General features: G+C 36.7%; 1 protein-coding gene across 1 annotated transcript; it reads left to right on the forward strand.

The window, feature by feature from the left end:
- Window positions 1-13763: 13763 nt before the first annotated feature.
- On the forward strand, window positions 13764-17157 carry LOC137827997 (LEAF RUST 10 DISEASE-RESISTANCE LOCUS RECEPTOR-LIKE PROTEIN KINASE-like 2.1). Its single transcript, XM_068634393.2, is given in 5 exon segments — window positions 13764-14672; window positions 14759-14812; window positions 15608-15631; window positions 15730-16932; window positions 16935-17157. Coding segments are annotated over 5 exon segments (2160 nt in total). The 5' UTR covers window positions 13764-13840; the 3' UTR covers window positions 16982-17157.
- The last annotated feature ends 131 nt before the right edge of the window (window positions 17158-17288 follow it).

Raw genomic sequence — 17288 nt, forward strand, 5'->3', positions numbered from 1 at the left:
AGGTGGGACTTGAAATTAAGCCAAGGTGGAGATTTGTTGATTTTGGCTTAATCCCAAGTCCCACATCGGTGGGTTCATTGTTTGGGAAGGAGGTTTGAGGGTTATAAATTAAACTCTTCTCCTTCACTGTTATATATCCCAATTTGTAATATCTTCTCTCATAATAATAAAAGGGAGTTGTTTTTGCTGTGCTCGGAGATTAGGCTAAACAGGCCGAACTCCGTTAACAATTTTCGGGTGTGTTTTTCCTCTTTATCTCTTTTATTATTCCGCTTTATTTATTCAATATTATTTGTCGGGTAGCTCTGTTAGGGTTTTGTTTTAGTGGGAAAATTACCCGTTTTTCCCAACAGCCTGCACCACCTCAACCAAAAACAGAAAAACGCAAAAATTAAAAATCAAACGCTAAATCAACAATGAACTCACTGAAACCAAAATCAACTAACCTTTTAAATTAACCTTAGAGGTTAAGCTACAAAGAATCGAAGCCAATACAAAAATTCAACATCATCCTCTCAATAGCCTCACTAGCTCACTCACTACAAAAACAAATCATCCGTGCAACAATAGATGGGGACAAGAAGAAATCCAGGTTTTAACAACTGCTTGATTAGAAAATCGCGGCAGGAACAAATGGTTTGGCCAAAAACGCAGAAAAGGGGTAGGGTTTGCTCTTAAGAAAGAAGAGAAAAGGGGAGAAGATTCTAACTCGCGCTAAAAACGAAAAAGAGGAGAAGATTTTATCTCACGTAGGAAGGCCAAAAATGAAGAAGAGGATCTAGGGTTTGCTCTGAAGAAAGAGTGAAAAAAGGAAAGATTTAACCTTGCGAGTTTAGTTTGAGAAAAAAAATGAAAGTTGGAGAAGATTGAACTTGCGGGTGCTCTGAAGAAAGAGGTGAAGGATTTATTCTTTCACAGGAAAAAATAAAATAACTAACGGTTTCCAAAATACACTCTAAGTCTAATAATATTATTTAATTAACTGAAATAAATTTTGTAATAATTTATTATTTTTAAAACTGCTAACGTGGGTTCAGAGTGTTTTTTTTGACCCATACGAATTATTGTTGGGTCGCTGTAGTGTGGGTGGTGTTGTCTCTAATAGTATCTGCAGTTTGGTTCACACTAATTTTTTTCAGCTAATTCAATGATTTTTTTTAGTGATTATTTTTGTTTTGTTATCCAATTAATTAAAAAAAAATTGTGTTAATCTATAGGTGTATGTTAAACTTTTTTCAGTTTTTTAAAGTTTATAATTAATCACGGAGACTATAAAAATGACCAAATGAAAAATACTTATTTTGTGAGTTTCCACTGTACTCAAGCCAGTGGTAAGCAGAATCTGGTTTGGAAAGGCATATGGATCAGAGAAACTCAATCCTTTTTAATCAGGAAGTTGTGGATGTAGAAGAGATGTTCCAGATGACTCAGCTCAAAACGTGTTCTTGGCTCAAACATAGGACTAAATCCTTTAATTACAAAAGATTGGACCATTAATCCGCTCACTTGTATAAAGAGCTTTAAATAATATGGAGTGAATGGCAGAGGGATATGTACAAGGTTTAGGTACAAGGCTGAGAGGGATCATGGGTGCAGTTTTGGGTGATACGAAGGGCAGGCGTCAGTGAGAAACAGATCTGGAATGTTCTGTTTCTACCTAAAAGCTGGTAGGGACTAAGTTGGTGTGGGTAGCTTTAGCTGATTGCTGGGTGTTTGGAAAGTAAACAGATGTTGATGTGTGTATAGCAGAAGGTATGTTAGAAGCTGAATAGGAATCCAAAGACAAGGACGAATGTAGATGATGGTTGGAGGGGGTTATAACTGGTTCAATTGGCAGTTGCAGGGCTGTTTTTAATTCATAAGCACTGAAAGTCTGATAGATGCTAAAATAAATTTGCAACATTGACTTGGTCTGGTGTATGAAATGCTGGATGGTGTTTGACTGGTAGAGTAAGGTCAGGAAGTGCAGCTCACAGTGGTAAAGGCAGGGTAGTTTCTATTCACAACATTGATAGACTGGCAGAGGATGTTGCAATGCTGTCAAAGATGCTGTCAAAGATAGCTGGGTATTGGAGAATGAAAAGCTGGTTTGTGCTTACAGAAGGAGATTAAGGCTTAACCAACAAGTGCAATAAGAGTACTGTCTTCTCATGTGTTAGGGACTCTCGAATCAATTTTGGAGTTGAATGGAGTTGCTGGTTTTAAGGTTGTATGCAACGCTGGTGCCTGGCAGGTAGTATGAGGCCAGGATTGCAAATCTAAGTGGCAGAGGCAGAGCAGGTTTTGAGTCATAAGCATTGGTGGAGTTTAAGGTGTAACTAGTAAGTGCAACAAGTGCTGGCTTCCCCCTGAGTTAGAGGCGTCTTCAATATTGTTTTGAGTTGAAAGGAGCTGCTGGTTTAATTGGTGTTACCGGTGTTCGTTAGTCAGCAAAGACAGTAATCAACAAGCCTATTATGGGCTTGTTTCTTGGCAGGTTCATTTTGTGGCACGGAGGTGTTGACTTGCCAGATAATGGTTATGGCGCTGACACCAAGATAACCAAATTTCCAGGACCAGCATTTCAAGCACACTATGGCAGGCCTAACCAACCGCGTCTGTTCTTTGTGTAAAGCCAAGAAAATGTTCTGGCAAGATGGAGGTGAACAACGGAAACACTATTGGATATGAGGTGAGATGTATTTGAAAAAAGCCAGATGGGAGATATAACAAAGAAATCAAGGTTACAATCCAAAGCACCAGGGAGGAGCTGAAGGAATATGAAATAGGTGGCAGGTACTTGGATTATAAGGCAACAATCCAAGTGAAATTCTGGCTGGTGATTACTGATAGCTGGTTTATGCAGGTCTGCTTGTATGTCTCTGGTCTTGGTGGATTTCGGGAAGCATGTTGTCAGCTGAAGTAGTCTCTGAATACAAGCCACTCTTTTGGGTTTGTCATGTAAAGGTGGCAAGCAAGGTGGCACGAGGTTTGTATGTAAAATGGGAGGTCCAACTCAGGTGTTGTGGCTATGTTTTTGAAGGGAACTCCGAAAGGTGAAGCTGCAGGTGTTGTAATAAAAGGGCCCCCGTATAATCTGCTACATGGAAGATGCATGAGGAGGATGCACATGGAGGGTGAATTCTTTAGTTCGCTTTGTTGAGTGAAGAACGGGGAGTAAATCTTGGCCAGGATCATAATTCTAAAGGGTTGTTTGGTGCTGTGTGGTGAGAAGCAACCTTTTAGTAGTTGTAGGTTGGACGTTTTTCTGTTATCACAGTCTTTAGAAGAGCAGACGGACTGCCTGAATTGAAGGTGTAGGCCTGTTGGTTTTTGGTGAAGGTCTTCCCAACTTTCAAGTTCTTACCTATCTAGGAATAGGGAAGAAATCTCTATGTTATGAATTATATTCTGTATTATGCTTTTCTATGTATTTTGTTCTTAATATGAGAGAAGAGCGTTGGTTATTGTATAAGGGTTGGGATACCATGAAGTATCCCATAATTTAATTCATTATTTGATGATAAGAAAAAAGTGATTTTAGTAAGATTTTTTCTTTTTGAAATTAGAATAATTTGTAAAATAATTTAAACGTATCCTTAAAGAAATATGGAGTGTAATTTCCACTGTTTTTCTATTAAGATTGTTGAGTTCCTCTTAACTGACTTCCATTTTTTGGTCCAATCATTATGATATTCAAAGTTTTTTTTTTCACTTCTAAAGAGTTAGGTAACAGTATATATAGTTGTCCAAGTTCCGTCTTGTTAATATTTGCATTTGTGTTATTTGTTATGATTTACCAACCTGAACTCCTAATCCACCAACTTTCTTATTTTTTAGAACACTATCAAACGCTTTATTACTATTTGGCTTCGCTATATCTCTTTGGCACTAGTGAAAGACCTATTCTAACCTCTCTTCTCTTTCTAAATACAGTTCTGAGATTCATACTCATCTCTGTGTGTGTTCAAAGTGGCAGGATAGGAAGACTGCTATGGTCTGTGTGCTTCTTGGTTTCTAATGATATGTGTTAACTTGTTCCTCCTTCTAATGAATGGTACTATCTGTTGTAGTCCTAGTAAACAGATTTCAATTTGCAGCAAATGAAACATGTTACAGTGTGATGCATGCATGTGATTGCAAGAAAATGTGCAAATAAGGGGAATTTTTTTTAATCTTAAAAATCACAAAAATAGATGTTCTTAGACATGTTACTTTTATGAAAATTATTTTCCATATAATTTGAATATTAATAATGTCAAAGATCCAAACAGTCTTTCACTTTCTATTTCTCAACATTATGCTTAGATTTATGATGATGTTAATATGCAACCTCACAATCATGATGTTATTCATAATAATTCTGATGATGACAGAGATATTTTCAACAATAATATTGCTCTCACTACACCTCCCAGATAGTTTTCCTGCATCAGGAGACCTCCCGCATACTACTTAGAAGACTTTTAAATATCAACTTCCATAATAATATTGTAAGTACTAAATACCTTATTTTTTTTAAAATTATAACTCTTTATATGATGTTTTTTAAAAATACAATAATGTCTTTCATCCAATGTTGAGCACTACAATTATGAGGAAGATGCTAAGGATCCCCACTGAATACGAGCTATGAAAGATGAACTCGCTGCTATTGAAATCAATCAAATTTGGATACAAAACTTCTATTGAGAAGAAAACTATTTGTTGCAGATGGATATACAAAATTAAGCATCATGGATGGTTTTATAGAGAGATACAAAGCAGCACTTGTAGTTAAGGGCTATATTCAGTTAGAGGGATTAGATTATCTAGACACCTTTACCCTTCCGGCAAAATTAACCACCTTACATCTTCTTTGAGCTTTTGTACTGCCGATAATTGGGTCATCAAACAATTTGATGTCAATGGTGACCTTCTTGAAGAAGAATACATGAAGATTCTGTTGATTTTGGCTTAATCCCAAGTCCCACATCGGTGGGTTCATTGTTTGGGAAGGAGGTTTGAGGGTTATAAATTAAACTCTCCCCCTTCACTGTTAAATATCCCAATTTGTAATATCTTCTCTCATAGTAATAAAAGGGAGCTGTTTTTGCTGTGCTCGGAGATTAGGCTAAACAGGCCGAACTCCGTTAACAATTTTCGGGTGTGTTTTTTCCTCTTTATCTCTTTTATTATTCCGCTTTATTTATTCAATATTATTTGTCGGGTAGCTCTGTTAGGGTTTTGTTTTAGTGGGAAAATTACCCGTTTTTCCCAACAAGTGGTATCAGAGCCGAAGGTTCGCCTTGGGTTGTTTGAAATTATTTGTAATATTGAATATTATATTGTGAGTCTGTAATGGCAAATTCGGATCAAGAAGGGAAGGCTCTGCAAGATGCAAATGTTGCAGAAAGCAAAAGTGATGTGTTGATTGTCTCGCTTTCAGCATCATTGCATCCAGATGAGTGGATATTGGATTCAGGTTGTACCTATCATATGTGTCCCATTCGGGAATGGTTCTTTGATTTTCAAGAACTCGATGGCGGGGTTGTTTACATGGGTAATGATAATCCATGTAAGACAGTCGGGATAGGTTCAATCAAGTTGCGGAATCACGATGGATCCACCAGAATTTTGCGGGATGTACGGTACGTGCCAAAGTTGAAGAAGAATCTCATCTCATTGGGGGCTTTAGAATCTAAAGGCCTAGTTGTGACGATGCGAGATGGAATTCTTAAAGCAACTTCAGGAGCACTGGTGATGTTGAAAGGCGTGAGGAAGAACAATTTGTATTACTACCAAGGTAGTACAGTGGTGGGGACAGTAGCGGCAACAACTTCTAGCACTAAGAAGGATGCTGAGGCAACGAAGTTGTGGCATATGAGGTTGGGACATGCTGGAGAGAAATCCTTGCAAATTCTTACCAAGCAAGGATTGTTGAAAGGTACGAAGGCTTGCAAACTTGAATTTTGTGAGCATTGTGTTCTGGGAAAACAACGAAGAGTGAAGTTTGGCACTGCAATTCACAATACCAAGGGTATTCTGGATTATGTGCATTCAGATGTGTGGGGACCAGCCAAGACTCCGTCAATCGGAGGTAGGCATTATTTTGTCACTTTTGTTGATGATTTTTCCAGAAGAGTTTGGGTGTTTACTATGAAGAACAAAAATGATGTGCTTGGAATTTTCCTTAAGTGGAAAGCTCAAGTTGAAAACCAGACAGGAAGGAAGATTAAGGTTCTCCGAACAGATAATGGAGGAGAATACAAGAGTGATCCGTTCCTGAAGGTATGCCAAGATTGTGGCATAGTTCGGCACTTCACTGTTAGAAAAACACCACAACAGAATGGGGTTTCGGAGCGTATGAACAAGACACTTGTGGAGAAAGTTCGTTGTATGTTGTCTAATGCTGAGTTAGGCAGAGAGTTTTGGGCTGAGGCTGTGACATACGTTCAACATCTTGTCAATCGTTTGCCATCATCTGCTATAGATGGCAAAACCCCGTTAGAGGTATGGTCTGGAAAACCTGCAACTGATTATGATTCTTTGCATGTTTTTGGTTCTATTGCATATTATCATGTGATTGAATCAAAGTTGGATCCATGGGCAAAGAAAGCTCTTTTCATGGGCTTTAGTCCTGGAGTGAAGGGATACCGTTTGTGGTGTCTAGAGGCAAAGAAGACGATTATCAGCAGGGATGTTACCTTTGATGAATCTGCCATGTTAAAGAAGGTAAATCCAGAAGGAGCTGATAGTACTCCGCAACAGGTGGAGTGTGCCCGGAAGCAGGTGGAGTTTGAGCCGACAGTGGTGATCCCAACACGAAATACCACAAGTGACTCTCCTATGGCAGAAGAAGAGTCAGATGAGGAAGAGGTTCCTACCCAAGAATCTCAACAGCAATCAGTGCCAATTGCAGTTAGAAGACAGAGACGAGATATTCAGAAGCCTGCTCGTTTCATGGATATGGTTGCCTATGCACTTCCAGTTGTTGATGACATTCCATCCACTTACCCAGAAGCCATTTTGAGTTCAGAGAGTGGTAATTGGGCAGGTGCGATGAAAGAGGAGATGCAATCTTTGAATAAGAACAAGACGTGGAAGCTGGCACAATTACCAAAAGGTAAAAAGGCAATTGGGTGCAAATGGGTATTTGCAAAGAAAGAAGGATTTCCTAATAAAGAAGATGTTCGCTACAAGGCAAGGTTGGTTGCTAAAGGCTTTGCTCAGAGGGAGGGAATTGATTATAATGAGGTATTTTCTCCAGTTGTAAAACATTCCTCCATTCGAATTTTGTTGGCCTTGGTAGCACAGTTGAATTTGGAGCTTGCTCAACTTGATGTAAAGACCGCGTTCCTACACGGTGATTTGGAGGAGGAAATCTATATGACTCAACCAGAAGGATACAAGGTTGATGGTAAAGAAGATTGGGTTTGTAAACTTAGCAAATCGTTGTACGGACTGAAACAATCTCCGAGACAGTGGTACAAACGATTTGATAAGTTCATGAAGGATCAGAAGTACAAGAGAAGCAAATATGATCACTGTGTGTATTTGCGCAGACTTGAAGATGGTTCCTACATTTACTTACTCTTATATGTTGATGATATGCTGATTGCAGCAAAGAGCCAAGTTGAGATTGACAGGTTAAAGGCTCAGTTGAGTAAAGAGTTCGAGATGAAGGATTTGGGGGAAGCCAAGAAGATTCTCGGCATGGAGATAAACAGGGACAGAGAGAGGGGAAAACTTTGGCTGTCACAGAAGCAGTATTTGCAGAAGGTACTACAACGTTTTGGTATACACGAAGATACAAAACCTGTAAGTACCCCACTTGCTCCTCATTTGAAATTGAGTAGCCGTTTATCTCCGACGACTAATGAAGAACGAGAATACATGGCGAAAGTCCCATATGCAAATGCAGTTGGAAGCTTGATGTATGCAATGGTGTGTACAAGACCAGATATTTCACAGGCTGTGAGTGTTGTTAGTAGGTACATGCATGATCCGGGCAAGGGTCATTGGCAAGCTGTGAGATGGATTCTACGGTACCTCCAAAATACCTTAGATGTTGGATTGACATTTGAGCAAGATGAATCACTTGGTCAATGCATAGTTGGATATTGTGATTCTGATTATGCAGGTGATTTGGATAAGCGACGGTCTACTACTGGTTATTTGTTCACTTTAGCAAAAGCGCCAGTTAGTTGGAAGTCTACCTTGCAGTCTACGGTGGCTTTGTCTACGACAGAGGCAGAGTATATGGCGATTACAGAGGCTGTGAAGGAAGCAATTTGGCTTCATGGGTTGCTTAAAGACTTGGGAGTTGGTCAGAAACAACTTGAGTTATATTCTGACAGTCAGAGTGCTATTCATTTAGCAAAGAATCAAGTCTTTCATGCACGGACGAAGCACATTGATGTTCGCTATCACTTTGTGCGTGAGATTCTCGAAGAAGAGGAGATTGTTCTCCAGAAGATTCACACTACGGAGAATCCTGCAGATATGCTCACCAAGGTGGTTACAAGGACCAAGTTTGAACACTGTTTAGACTTGGTTAATATCTTGCACATTTGAAGTTGGCGTCCGGAGGCGCAAATTTGAAGCACTGTAAAGTTTGTTTTTGTTATGTTTTGAGAAGATTTGTTTTAGGTGAGACTTGAAATTAAGCCAAGGTGGAGATTTGTTGATTTTGGCTTAATCCCAAGTCCCACATCGGTGGGTTCATTGTTTGGGAAGGAGGTTTGAGGGTTATAAATTAAACTCTCCCCCTTCACTGTTAAATATCCCAATTTGTAATATCTTCTCTCATAGTAATAAAAGGGAGCTGTTTTTGCTGTGCTCGGAGATTAGGCTAAACAGGCCGAACTCCGTTAACAATTTTCGGGTGTGTTTTTTCCTCTTTATCTCTTTTATTATTCCGCTTTATTTATTCAATATTATTTGTCGGGTAGCTCTGTTAGGGTTTTGTTTTAGTGGGAAAATTACCCGTTTTTCCCAACAGATTCCTCGTGGCTTTCATTTCAACAATAAACCCTAAACCCTAAACCCTCTATGTTCTCAAATAGGCAGGTCTCTAATGGTAGGCTAAACTCTCTCAATTTTTAATTTTAAAACATTATAATTTTCCCTTTGTAACCATTCTTTGTTTTTGAAACATGATGGTGCTTCTATTACTGCTCTCACTACAAGAAAATATGGTTTTAACGACGGTTTATTTTTACATTATCTATGGTTAAGACCTCCATTAAATCATTTACCTAGGGTTGCAGTTTCCCTTGCTAAACCATCATTGGGAAACATGTTCCCCGGGGGTTTGTTAAACCTCGGGAAAAGTCTTTCAGAACCCTTGTTAAATACCATGGGTTTAAGAACCTCCATAAAATACCATGGGTTTCAAAACTTTCGTTAAATACCATGGGGTTTTTAAACCTCTGTTAAATACCATAAGTTTCAACCCCTTATATGAAAATACTGTTGAAATACTTATTATCCAAGATTAGTTGTTCAAATACTTATTATCTAAGATTATTTTTGAGTTTTTAAAATAAATTTTTGAAACTTTAGAAAACTTATTTGTAATGTAAATTTACACTTTCAAAATTTTAGAGAATTTAGTTATAAAATATATTAAAACAATGTAGTTTTTAATTATTTATTTATAAATAGATTTAATTATATTTATTTATAAATAGATTTAATTATATTTATTTTATTGAAGTTTGGAAAATTTGGAGTGTTTTATTGAGGTTTTAGAATAAACCTTTGAAACTTAACAAAGGTTAAAAAGACTTCCGTTAATTTGTAGAGTTGTAGAATAAACTTTTGAAACTTACAGAAAGTTAAAAAAACCCTCTATTATTTTGCTGAGGCTTTAGAATAAACCTTTGGAATTTAATGAAGGTTAAAAGAACCTTCACTATTTTGCCGATGTTTTAAAATAAACCTTTGAAATTTAACGAAGGTTAAAAAACCTCCGTTATTTTGCTAAGGTTTTAGAATAACATTTGAAACTTAACGACAGTTAAAAACCTCCGTTAATTAAATCAATTTCTAAGGTTATATTAACCTCCGCTAAATAACATCCCTTAAAACCTTTTTCTCTTGTAGTGTCTCCTCATATATGTTGATGACATCGTGTTGTGTTGACTTAATTCGGAAAGTGTGTCAAAGTCAGAAGTAATAATTTGTCTCAAAAGACGAATATCGAACTCACAAGAAATATTTATCTTAAGATTTTAATGTGTAAAACTCACTAAATGTTGAAATATGTGCAATAAATTGATTCAAGATATATGAACATTGTTTGAATAAAATGTGTTTGTAATTTAAATAAAAAGCATAGTAAATTATTATAAGAATTTGATTGATAAAATTGGGATTGAAATTAATCTTTCTCACTCATCTGTATTTTGGTAAATAAAAACATACAACATTCTTACTTATTTGATATTGATGCAACAAAAAGAGTCATTCACAGTCATTCACATTGATTCCTCAAATATGAAATTATTAAGATTATCTCATAAACATTGATTCTTCAACTATTTAGAAAAGTTCTTATCATTAAGAAAATATGTTATAAATCATTTTATATATTATAATCTATTCCTAATATTAAAATACCATCAAGTATTTTTATTTAGGTAAGATCATTAGAAATACTTCTCATTCAATTCCAAATATCTAGATCAATAATAAAAATTCAAGCTTTAAGCATAAAATGAAAATAACAATATCAAATAAGAACAAAAAGATAACTATCATCTCAATACATAGGAGTTTGAAATGACTACATTCATTCCCAAATGAAAGGAATTAGCCACTCATGGTAGTCATTACATGAACCAAATGAGATGGAAAGAAAAAGAAGAAGATCAATTTCGACTTGTCTTATGCACACATACCAGATCAATGAAGAACGAAGCTCGAAGACAAAAGCAAAAGGTATATTTTGATTGGATATGATGAGAAGATAAAAGGGTACAAGCTACTTGACCCGATAAGCAAGAAGGTGGTGGTGAGTCATGATATGCGAATAAATGAAGCAAGCGAGTGGGATTGGAACAATTTTTCGGAGGTTATCATTGAAGTTGGAGAATCATCGGTCGTTGCACCAACAAGTATACAAAAAAATTCTGAAACTACCGATGATGAGGATGAACCACGACAGCCCTAGATGGGAAGTTTTCAAGATTTGAATGATGTGCTTGAAGAAAAATTTACATCGAGCAACCACCCGGGTACATGAAAATCAGAGAAAAGAAGGTGCTAAAATTGAAGAAGGCAATTATGGGTTGAAGCAAGCACCGCGGGCATGGAATACTCGTATCGATACATATTTCAAGAAGAACGGGTTCAGGCAATGTCCTTATGAGCATGCCCTTTACACAAAGAAGAGTGGAGGTAACATGATATTTGTTGCTCTTTATGTCGATGATCTCATTTTTATGGGTAACAATGATGATATGAGAAAAGAGTTCAAGTTCACAATGACACAAGAATTTGAGATGACAGATTTGGGATTGATGAAGTATTTCCTTGGTTTGGAGGTTAGACAAGAAGAGATAGGTATTTTTGTATCACATGAGACATATGCAAAAGAGATTTTGGAGAAGTACAAGATGGAAAATTGCAACCCAATATCAATACCAATGGAAGTAGGTGTTCGATGGAGAAGAACGTGTCAATGCAAGTAGATACCAGAGTTTGGTAGGAAGCCTTCGCTATTTCACATGCAAAAGGCTGGACCATAAACCCTAAACTCTAAATCCTAAACCTTAATTTTTTTCCTTGGTTTGGAGGTTAGACAAGAAGAGATGGGTATTTTTGTATCACATGAGACATATGCAAAAGAGCTTTCGGAGAAGTACAAGATGGCAAATTGCAACCCAATATCAATACCACTGGAACCAAGGGCAAAACTCTCAAAATTCGATGGAGAAGAACGTGTCAATGCGAGTAGATACCAGAGTTTGGTAGGAAGCCTTCGCTATCTCACATGCACAAGGATGGATCTTTCATTAAGTGTTGGCATTATAAGTCGATTCATGGAGGAGCCTATTTACTCACATTGAAAGACATTGAAGCGAGTCCTACGGTACATCCAAGGTATTGTATCACTCGGGTTGTTCTACTCGAAAGAAAAAGATTATTAGTGGGTGGTGATTGGTGCGAAGACATAGACGATCGAAAAAGTACATCGGGATATGCATTCTCTATGGGCAACACAACATTTTCTTAGCTTTCAAAGAAGCAACCGATCATTATGCTATCAACGTGTGAAGTTGAATATGTGGTAGCATTTTGGTGTGTATATCATGCGATATGGCTTAAAAACTTGTTGAGCAAGATGGAGCTAAAGCAACTAGGTGCAACTGTGATACCAGTTGACAACAAATCAACAATTGAGTTGGCAAAGAACATAGTGAACCATGAAAGAAGCAAACACATTGAGTTCGTTTTCACTTTATCCGTGATCATGTGAAGAAAGGAAGTGTGGAATTGGTGCATGTGGCAAGTCAAGATCAAGTTGCCGATATTTTCACAAAACCGCTACCGAAAGTACTTTTCGACAAATACAAAAAGATGATTGACATGATGGATGGTAGAAAGATTTAAGTTTATGGGGGAGTTTTGGTAAATAAACTTTAAATGCTATTTTGTGGGTTTTAAATTTAGAAGTTAGTGGAAAATAAAAGAATGAGAGTTTCAATAGATGAAATGCCAGAGTTGTTAGTGGGGTTTTATGACCATAATAAAATTTTATTATGTTTTTAGTGGAGTTTTAAGGCCATAATAAGGTTTTATTATTTTTTGTTTTAGAAGAGCTTGCTAATCCTATTAATAGGTTGTTCTCTCAATTGTAAGATGTACAATGAAAAGATATACAATAGAGAGTAAAAGAAGAGTATTTTTTTCAGAAAATAGACTGTGACTGTTAACGTTGGCCAAATTGATTGCTTTTACACTGGCATGGTAAGAATAGGAAAGGGAGTGGATAAATGAAACTGATAAGGGACTGCAATGGAAATAATAGTAATAAGCTAAGTTTTGAATAATAGTAATAAGCTTGGTGGGCATTTTTCCACGATGGCTCGTCAACAAGCAATAGGTATCGAGTCTTTCCACGGCTCTGTCATTGACAAACATTACTGAATTACCTTTTTTATATTTTCTAAGACTTGTGAGTTATTACGTACAAGAGTAGAAAATGAATCACATGCATCCTTCTCCTCTTCGATTGAATGGGGTCCATGGAAGAACAAGATAAATAAAAAGAGACTGATTCATGATTACAGAGACTACTGAGATAATAATAAAAAAAGAAAGCTAAGAAAAGATAGAATAGAGAAAATAGTTGTATTTCCTTCTAAGTTAGATTTTAATCCATGGAAGTTTCACCCTTAGTAACCCCATAACAACGTAAATCTAGCATCATATTTGGTATATCTTTAGAAAACTACAAACAACATTGTTTAGTTTGTGTAACTAACCCCGAACTAATTAAAATAAGGATTATGTTATTGTTGATGTCACCATTGTTGACTTGGTGGATGTTATTATTTACAGTATATTACTCAAGTTATTGTGCCACGTGGGAGTCATAGATTTGAGAATCCCTTTCTGTAACATCACTTGTTATGAAGCTTGTTGTTTCCTAGAAAAAATGAGAATTGAATTGGGACGTGCACTTGTTCTTGCTTATCACACGCTTCCGTAGCAGAGACGTTGAACCACTTTGAAAGTTCATGATACTTGGTGGGTTAGTATTTAGTAGTTGTTTTGTATCAAAATTTCAACAAGTGCTCCTGCGTTATTAGTTGACTTTGGTGAATCATTTAAATCAGATCCTGTCCACTTACACGACCAGAGGTAAACCATGGTGGTCTTATCTTCTTTCTGCTGCTCTGCACAATCACTGCTTGCCCGTTTGGCTATCATTATTGTGCTATTCCCGCAAATTCACGGTGCCAAGGATCGTCCATTCTGTGCTCCTTCTTCCTGTGGGAAAATTGGCAACATAAGTTATCCTTTCCGACTGAAAGGCGACCCACCTGGTTGCGGCCTCCCAAGGTACGAATTAGATTGCGTAAAGAATGTGACAGTCTTCACTTTGTTTTCAGGCAAATACCATGTTCAGCATATCAACTACCAAACATACAACATCCAATTGACTGATGCAGGTCTTGAGGAGGACACTGCTTGCTCCATTCCTCGCTATTTCATCTCTACATGGAACTTCACTCCCATTCGTGGTCCTGAAAATTACGCCACCGATCCACTAACTTTCTGGAAAGGGGATAAGATTTCTGTTTGGCCTCCGTATGTAGCGTTTCTAAACTGTAGTGATGGAGTGAGTGATGATCCTCGATACGTGGAAGTGAATGGCAGACTTTGTGATTCTGGAGGCCATGTTTATGCTGTTCTTTCTTCTTCTTATGGTAAATTCACAATGATGGACATCAAGGTTGGGTGCCATTTAAAGGCTGCTACCTTTACAAACAATAACCATTGCAACAACGTTTCCTATGCTCATATCCATGACTGCCTGCATAATGGGTTTTCGTTGAATTGGGTGACACCAGTTATTTGTACAGACCAATGTGGAAAGGGTGTGAACTGCCTCATCAATCAAACCACTCATCAAATTACATGTCAACAAGATTACTATTGCAAAGTTTTGCGCTTAGAATTGGAAAAGAACCAGTGCGGTGAGAAAACATTATTCTACCTGCAATTTTTCTTTGTCTCTTTTGTGAAGTACAATATAAGCTAATGATTTCTTTTTCTGTTCAAGGAATTCAACACCAGATTCTTATATATACAGTTGCAATTCTATCCTATATAGCACGTAAGAGCTCTCTCCCATATCTCTGTTCTTTCAATTACTACTGTATTGACTACTTAAGTTCATCATTTTCATTTTGATTAATTAGCAAGCTATACAACTTCTGTACCATTCGTAAGAAATTTTGAAACCCAAATCGTTCTATACTGAACTCAACAAGTAGTTGACAGGATTTTCTAAACAAAAGCCTTGAAGGGATATTCAATGGGAGTTTTCAGAGCATTTCTATATTGCCATAATGCATCATCTTTTTTTTCTCAGAAAAAGTTAATTAAATAAAAAGGAGCATTTGAGGATGCTCAAACCCTTTTACACAAAAGAGGTAAAAAACCTCCTAAACAAACAAAACCACCAAGGCTATGATCCAAACTCAGAAAATTCTTCAAAACTCCTATACCAAATTCTGCATGAAATGGTTTGTACAGATCCTATTCCCCAGCTCCACAAAAAACTTACAATCCTAAAAACAAAGCTAATAATTCCCCAACCATAAGGCATCATCTATATTGCCATTATGCATTCACGATATTCCAAATTCATTTCAACATTAACCAAGCTATATTTGTTCGAAAAAGATTTTGGGAAAGAACCATCAACTCCATCCCCCAAACACCAGACAAATCAGAAACCAAAAAGTTATTTGAATGCATTGCATGACGCTAGAAATGCATAAAATCCTTAGAAATAGACGTTTGGTGGAAAAAAAAAACTTATTTTTTTTATACTGTATCCAAAGTATATATCCTTTGAATATTGAGTGTTCTTTTCTTTTGATGTTATTTTATTGCTATTTTGCAGGTTATGTTGCACTCGTCATAATGGGTAATGACTTCTCAACTGATTTCATATTTGAATAAACTTACCTATTAGACCAAGCATGGTTTATTTCCTTATACATTCCATGAAATTTATCCTCACAGGACTAATCTACAGAATAACACGTTTACATTACTTTTCGGAATGGGAAGGAGATTTTAATTCATTAGGCCCTATTTCAATATTTGTGGCTCCCAGATTTCTATTTGGAGTCGCAATTTTGTTTGCACTATTTATCCATACGTGGCGAAGTAGGCATTACTCGATGTATGAAAACATTGAAACTTTTTTGCTACACAACAATCTAAATCCTATTAGGTACGGATACAGAGAAATTAAGAAAATGAGCAGAGGTTACAAAGTTAAATTGGGTGAAGGAGGTTACGGATCTGTATACAAAGGAAAACTTCGAAGTGGGTCAGAAGTAGCAATAAAGATGTTGAAAAAATCGAAAGCTGATGGACAAGATTTTATGAATGAAGTGGCTAGCATTGGAAGAATACATCATGTGAATGTGGTAAATCTGATTGGATATTGTGCTGAAGGACAAAAGCGTGCTCTAGTTTATGACTACATGCCAAATGGTTCATTGGATAAATACATCTTCTCCAAAGAGGAAAGTATCCCTTTAAGTTATGAGAAAACATATGAAATATCTCTTGGCATAGCTCGTGGGATTGCTTATCTCCATCAAGGCTGTGATGTGCAAATTCTACATTTTGATATTAAGCCTCATAATATTCTTCTAGATGATGACTTCATTCCAAAGGTTTCAGATTTTGGACTTGCAAAGCTATATTCTTGCGAAGATACGTCTGTTGCTTTAACTATGGCTAGAGGAACTTTAGGTTACATGGCTCCAGAACTATTCTACAATAATATTGGTGGAGTATCCAATAAGGCCGATGTGTATAGTTTTGGAATGCTTTTGATGGAAATTGGAAGTAGGAGAAGGAACTCAAATCCTCATGCAGAACATTCAAGCCAACAGTACTTCCCCTTTTGGATATATGATCAAATTAAAGATGAAAAAGAGACTCACATAGAAGATGCCTCAGAAGAGGATAAGATTTTGGTGAAAAAAATGTATGTAGTTGCGCTTTGGTGTATACAACTGAAACCAAATGACCGTCCTACAATGAAGAGAGTTGTGGAGATGCTTGAAGAAAAAGTTGAAAGTCTTGAAATGCCTCCTAAGCCTGTTTATTATCCCCATGAAACAGTTGAACATGACTGTGGAGACAACTCAAACCAAACATCATGGAGTGGTTCAACTAGTTCTAGCGAATATGTTGGCAAAACCAACACTAACATCCATGGGAGAGCAACGATTTGACGAACAAGAAAATTGCTTAGAGCTAAATGTTGGTCGTCCTTTAACAGTTTGATTTGGAAGGACTTAGCTGTTAACAGGGAAAAAGGTTTTTAATTTTAGAGTTGTTGCTATTATATTTATTGTTCCCTAGTATACATCATGACCAAGAAAGTTTCATTTGATAATATATTTGAATAAATTGATTCTCCAAATTAAATGTACGTGAAGCTGTTGGCAAAACTTTGGGTTTCAAAGAACTATCAGTTGCACTTATGGATGACTAAAGACTCTCAGATAAAGTGAGTTTAATTGGACATGAGATAAAATCATGTCTATTTTGCCAAATTT

Source organism: Phaseolus vulgaris, chromosome 11 (genome assembly GCF_051622355.1).
Source record: "Phaseolus vulgaris cultivar YP4 chromosome 11, ASM5162235v1, whole genome shotgun sequence".
Classification (NCBI taxonomy): domain Eukaryota; kingdom Viridiplantae; phylum Streptophyta; class Magnoliopsida; order Fabales; family Fabaceae; genus Phaseolus; species Phaseolus vulgaris.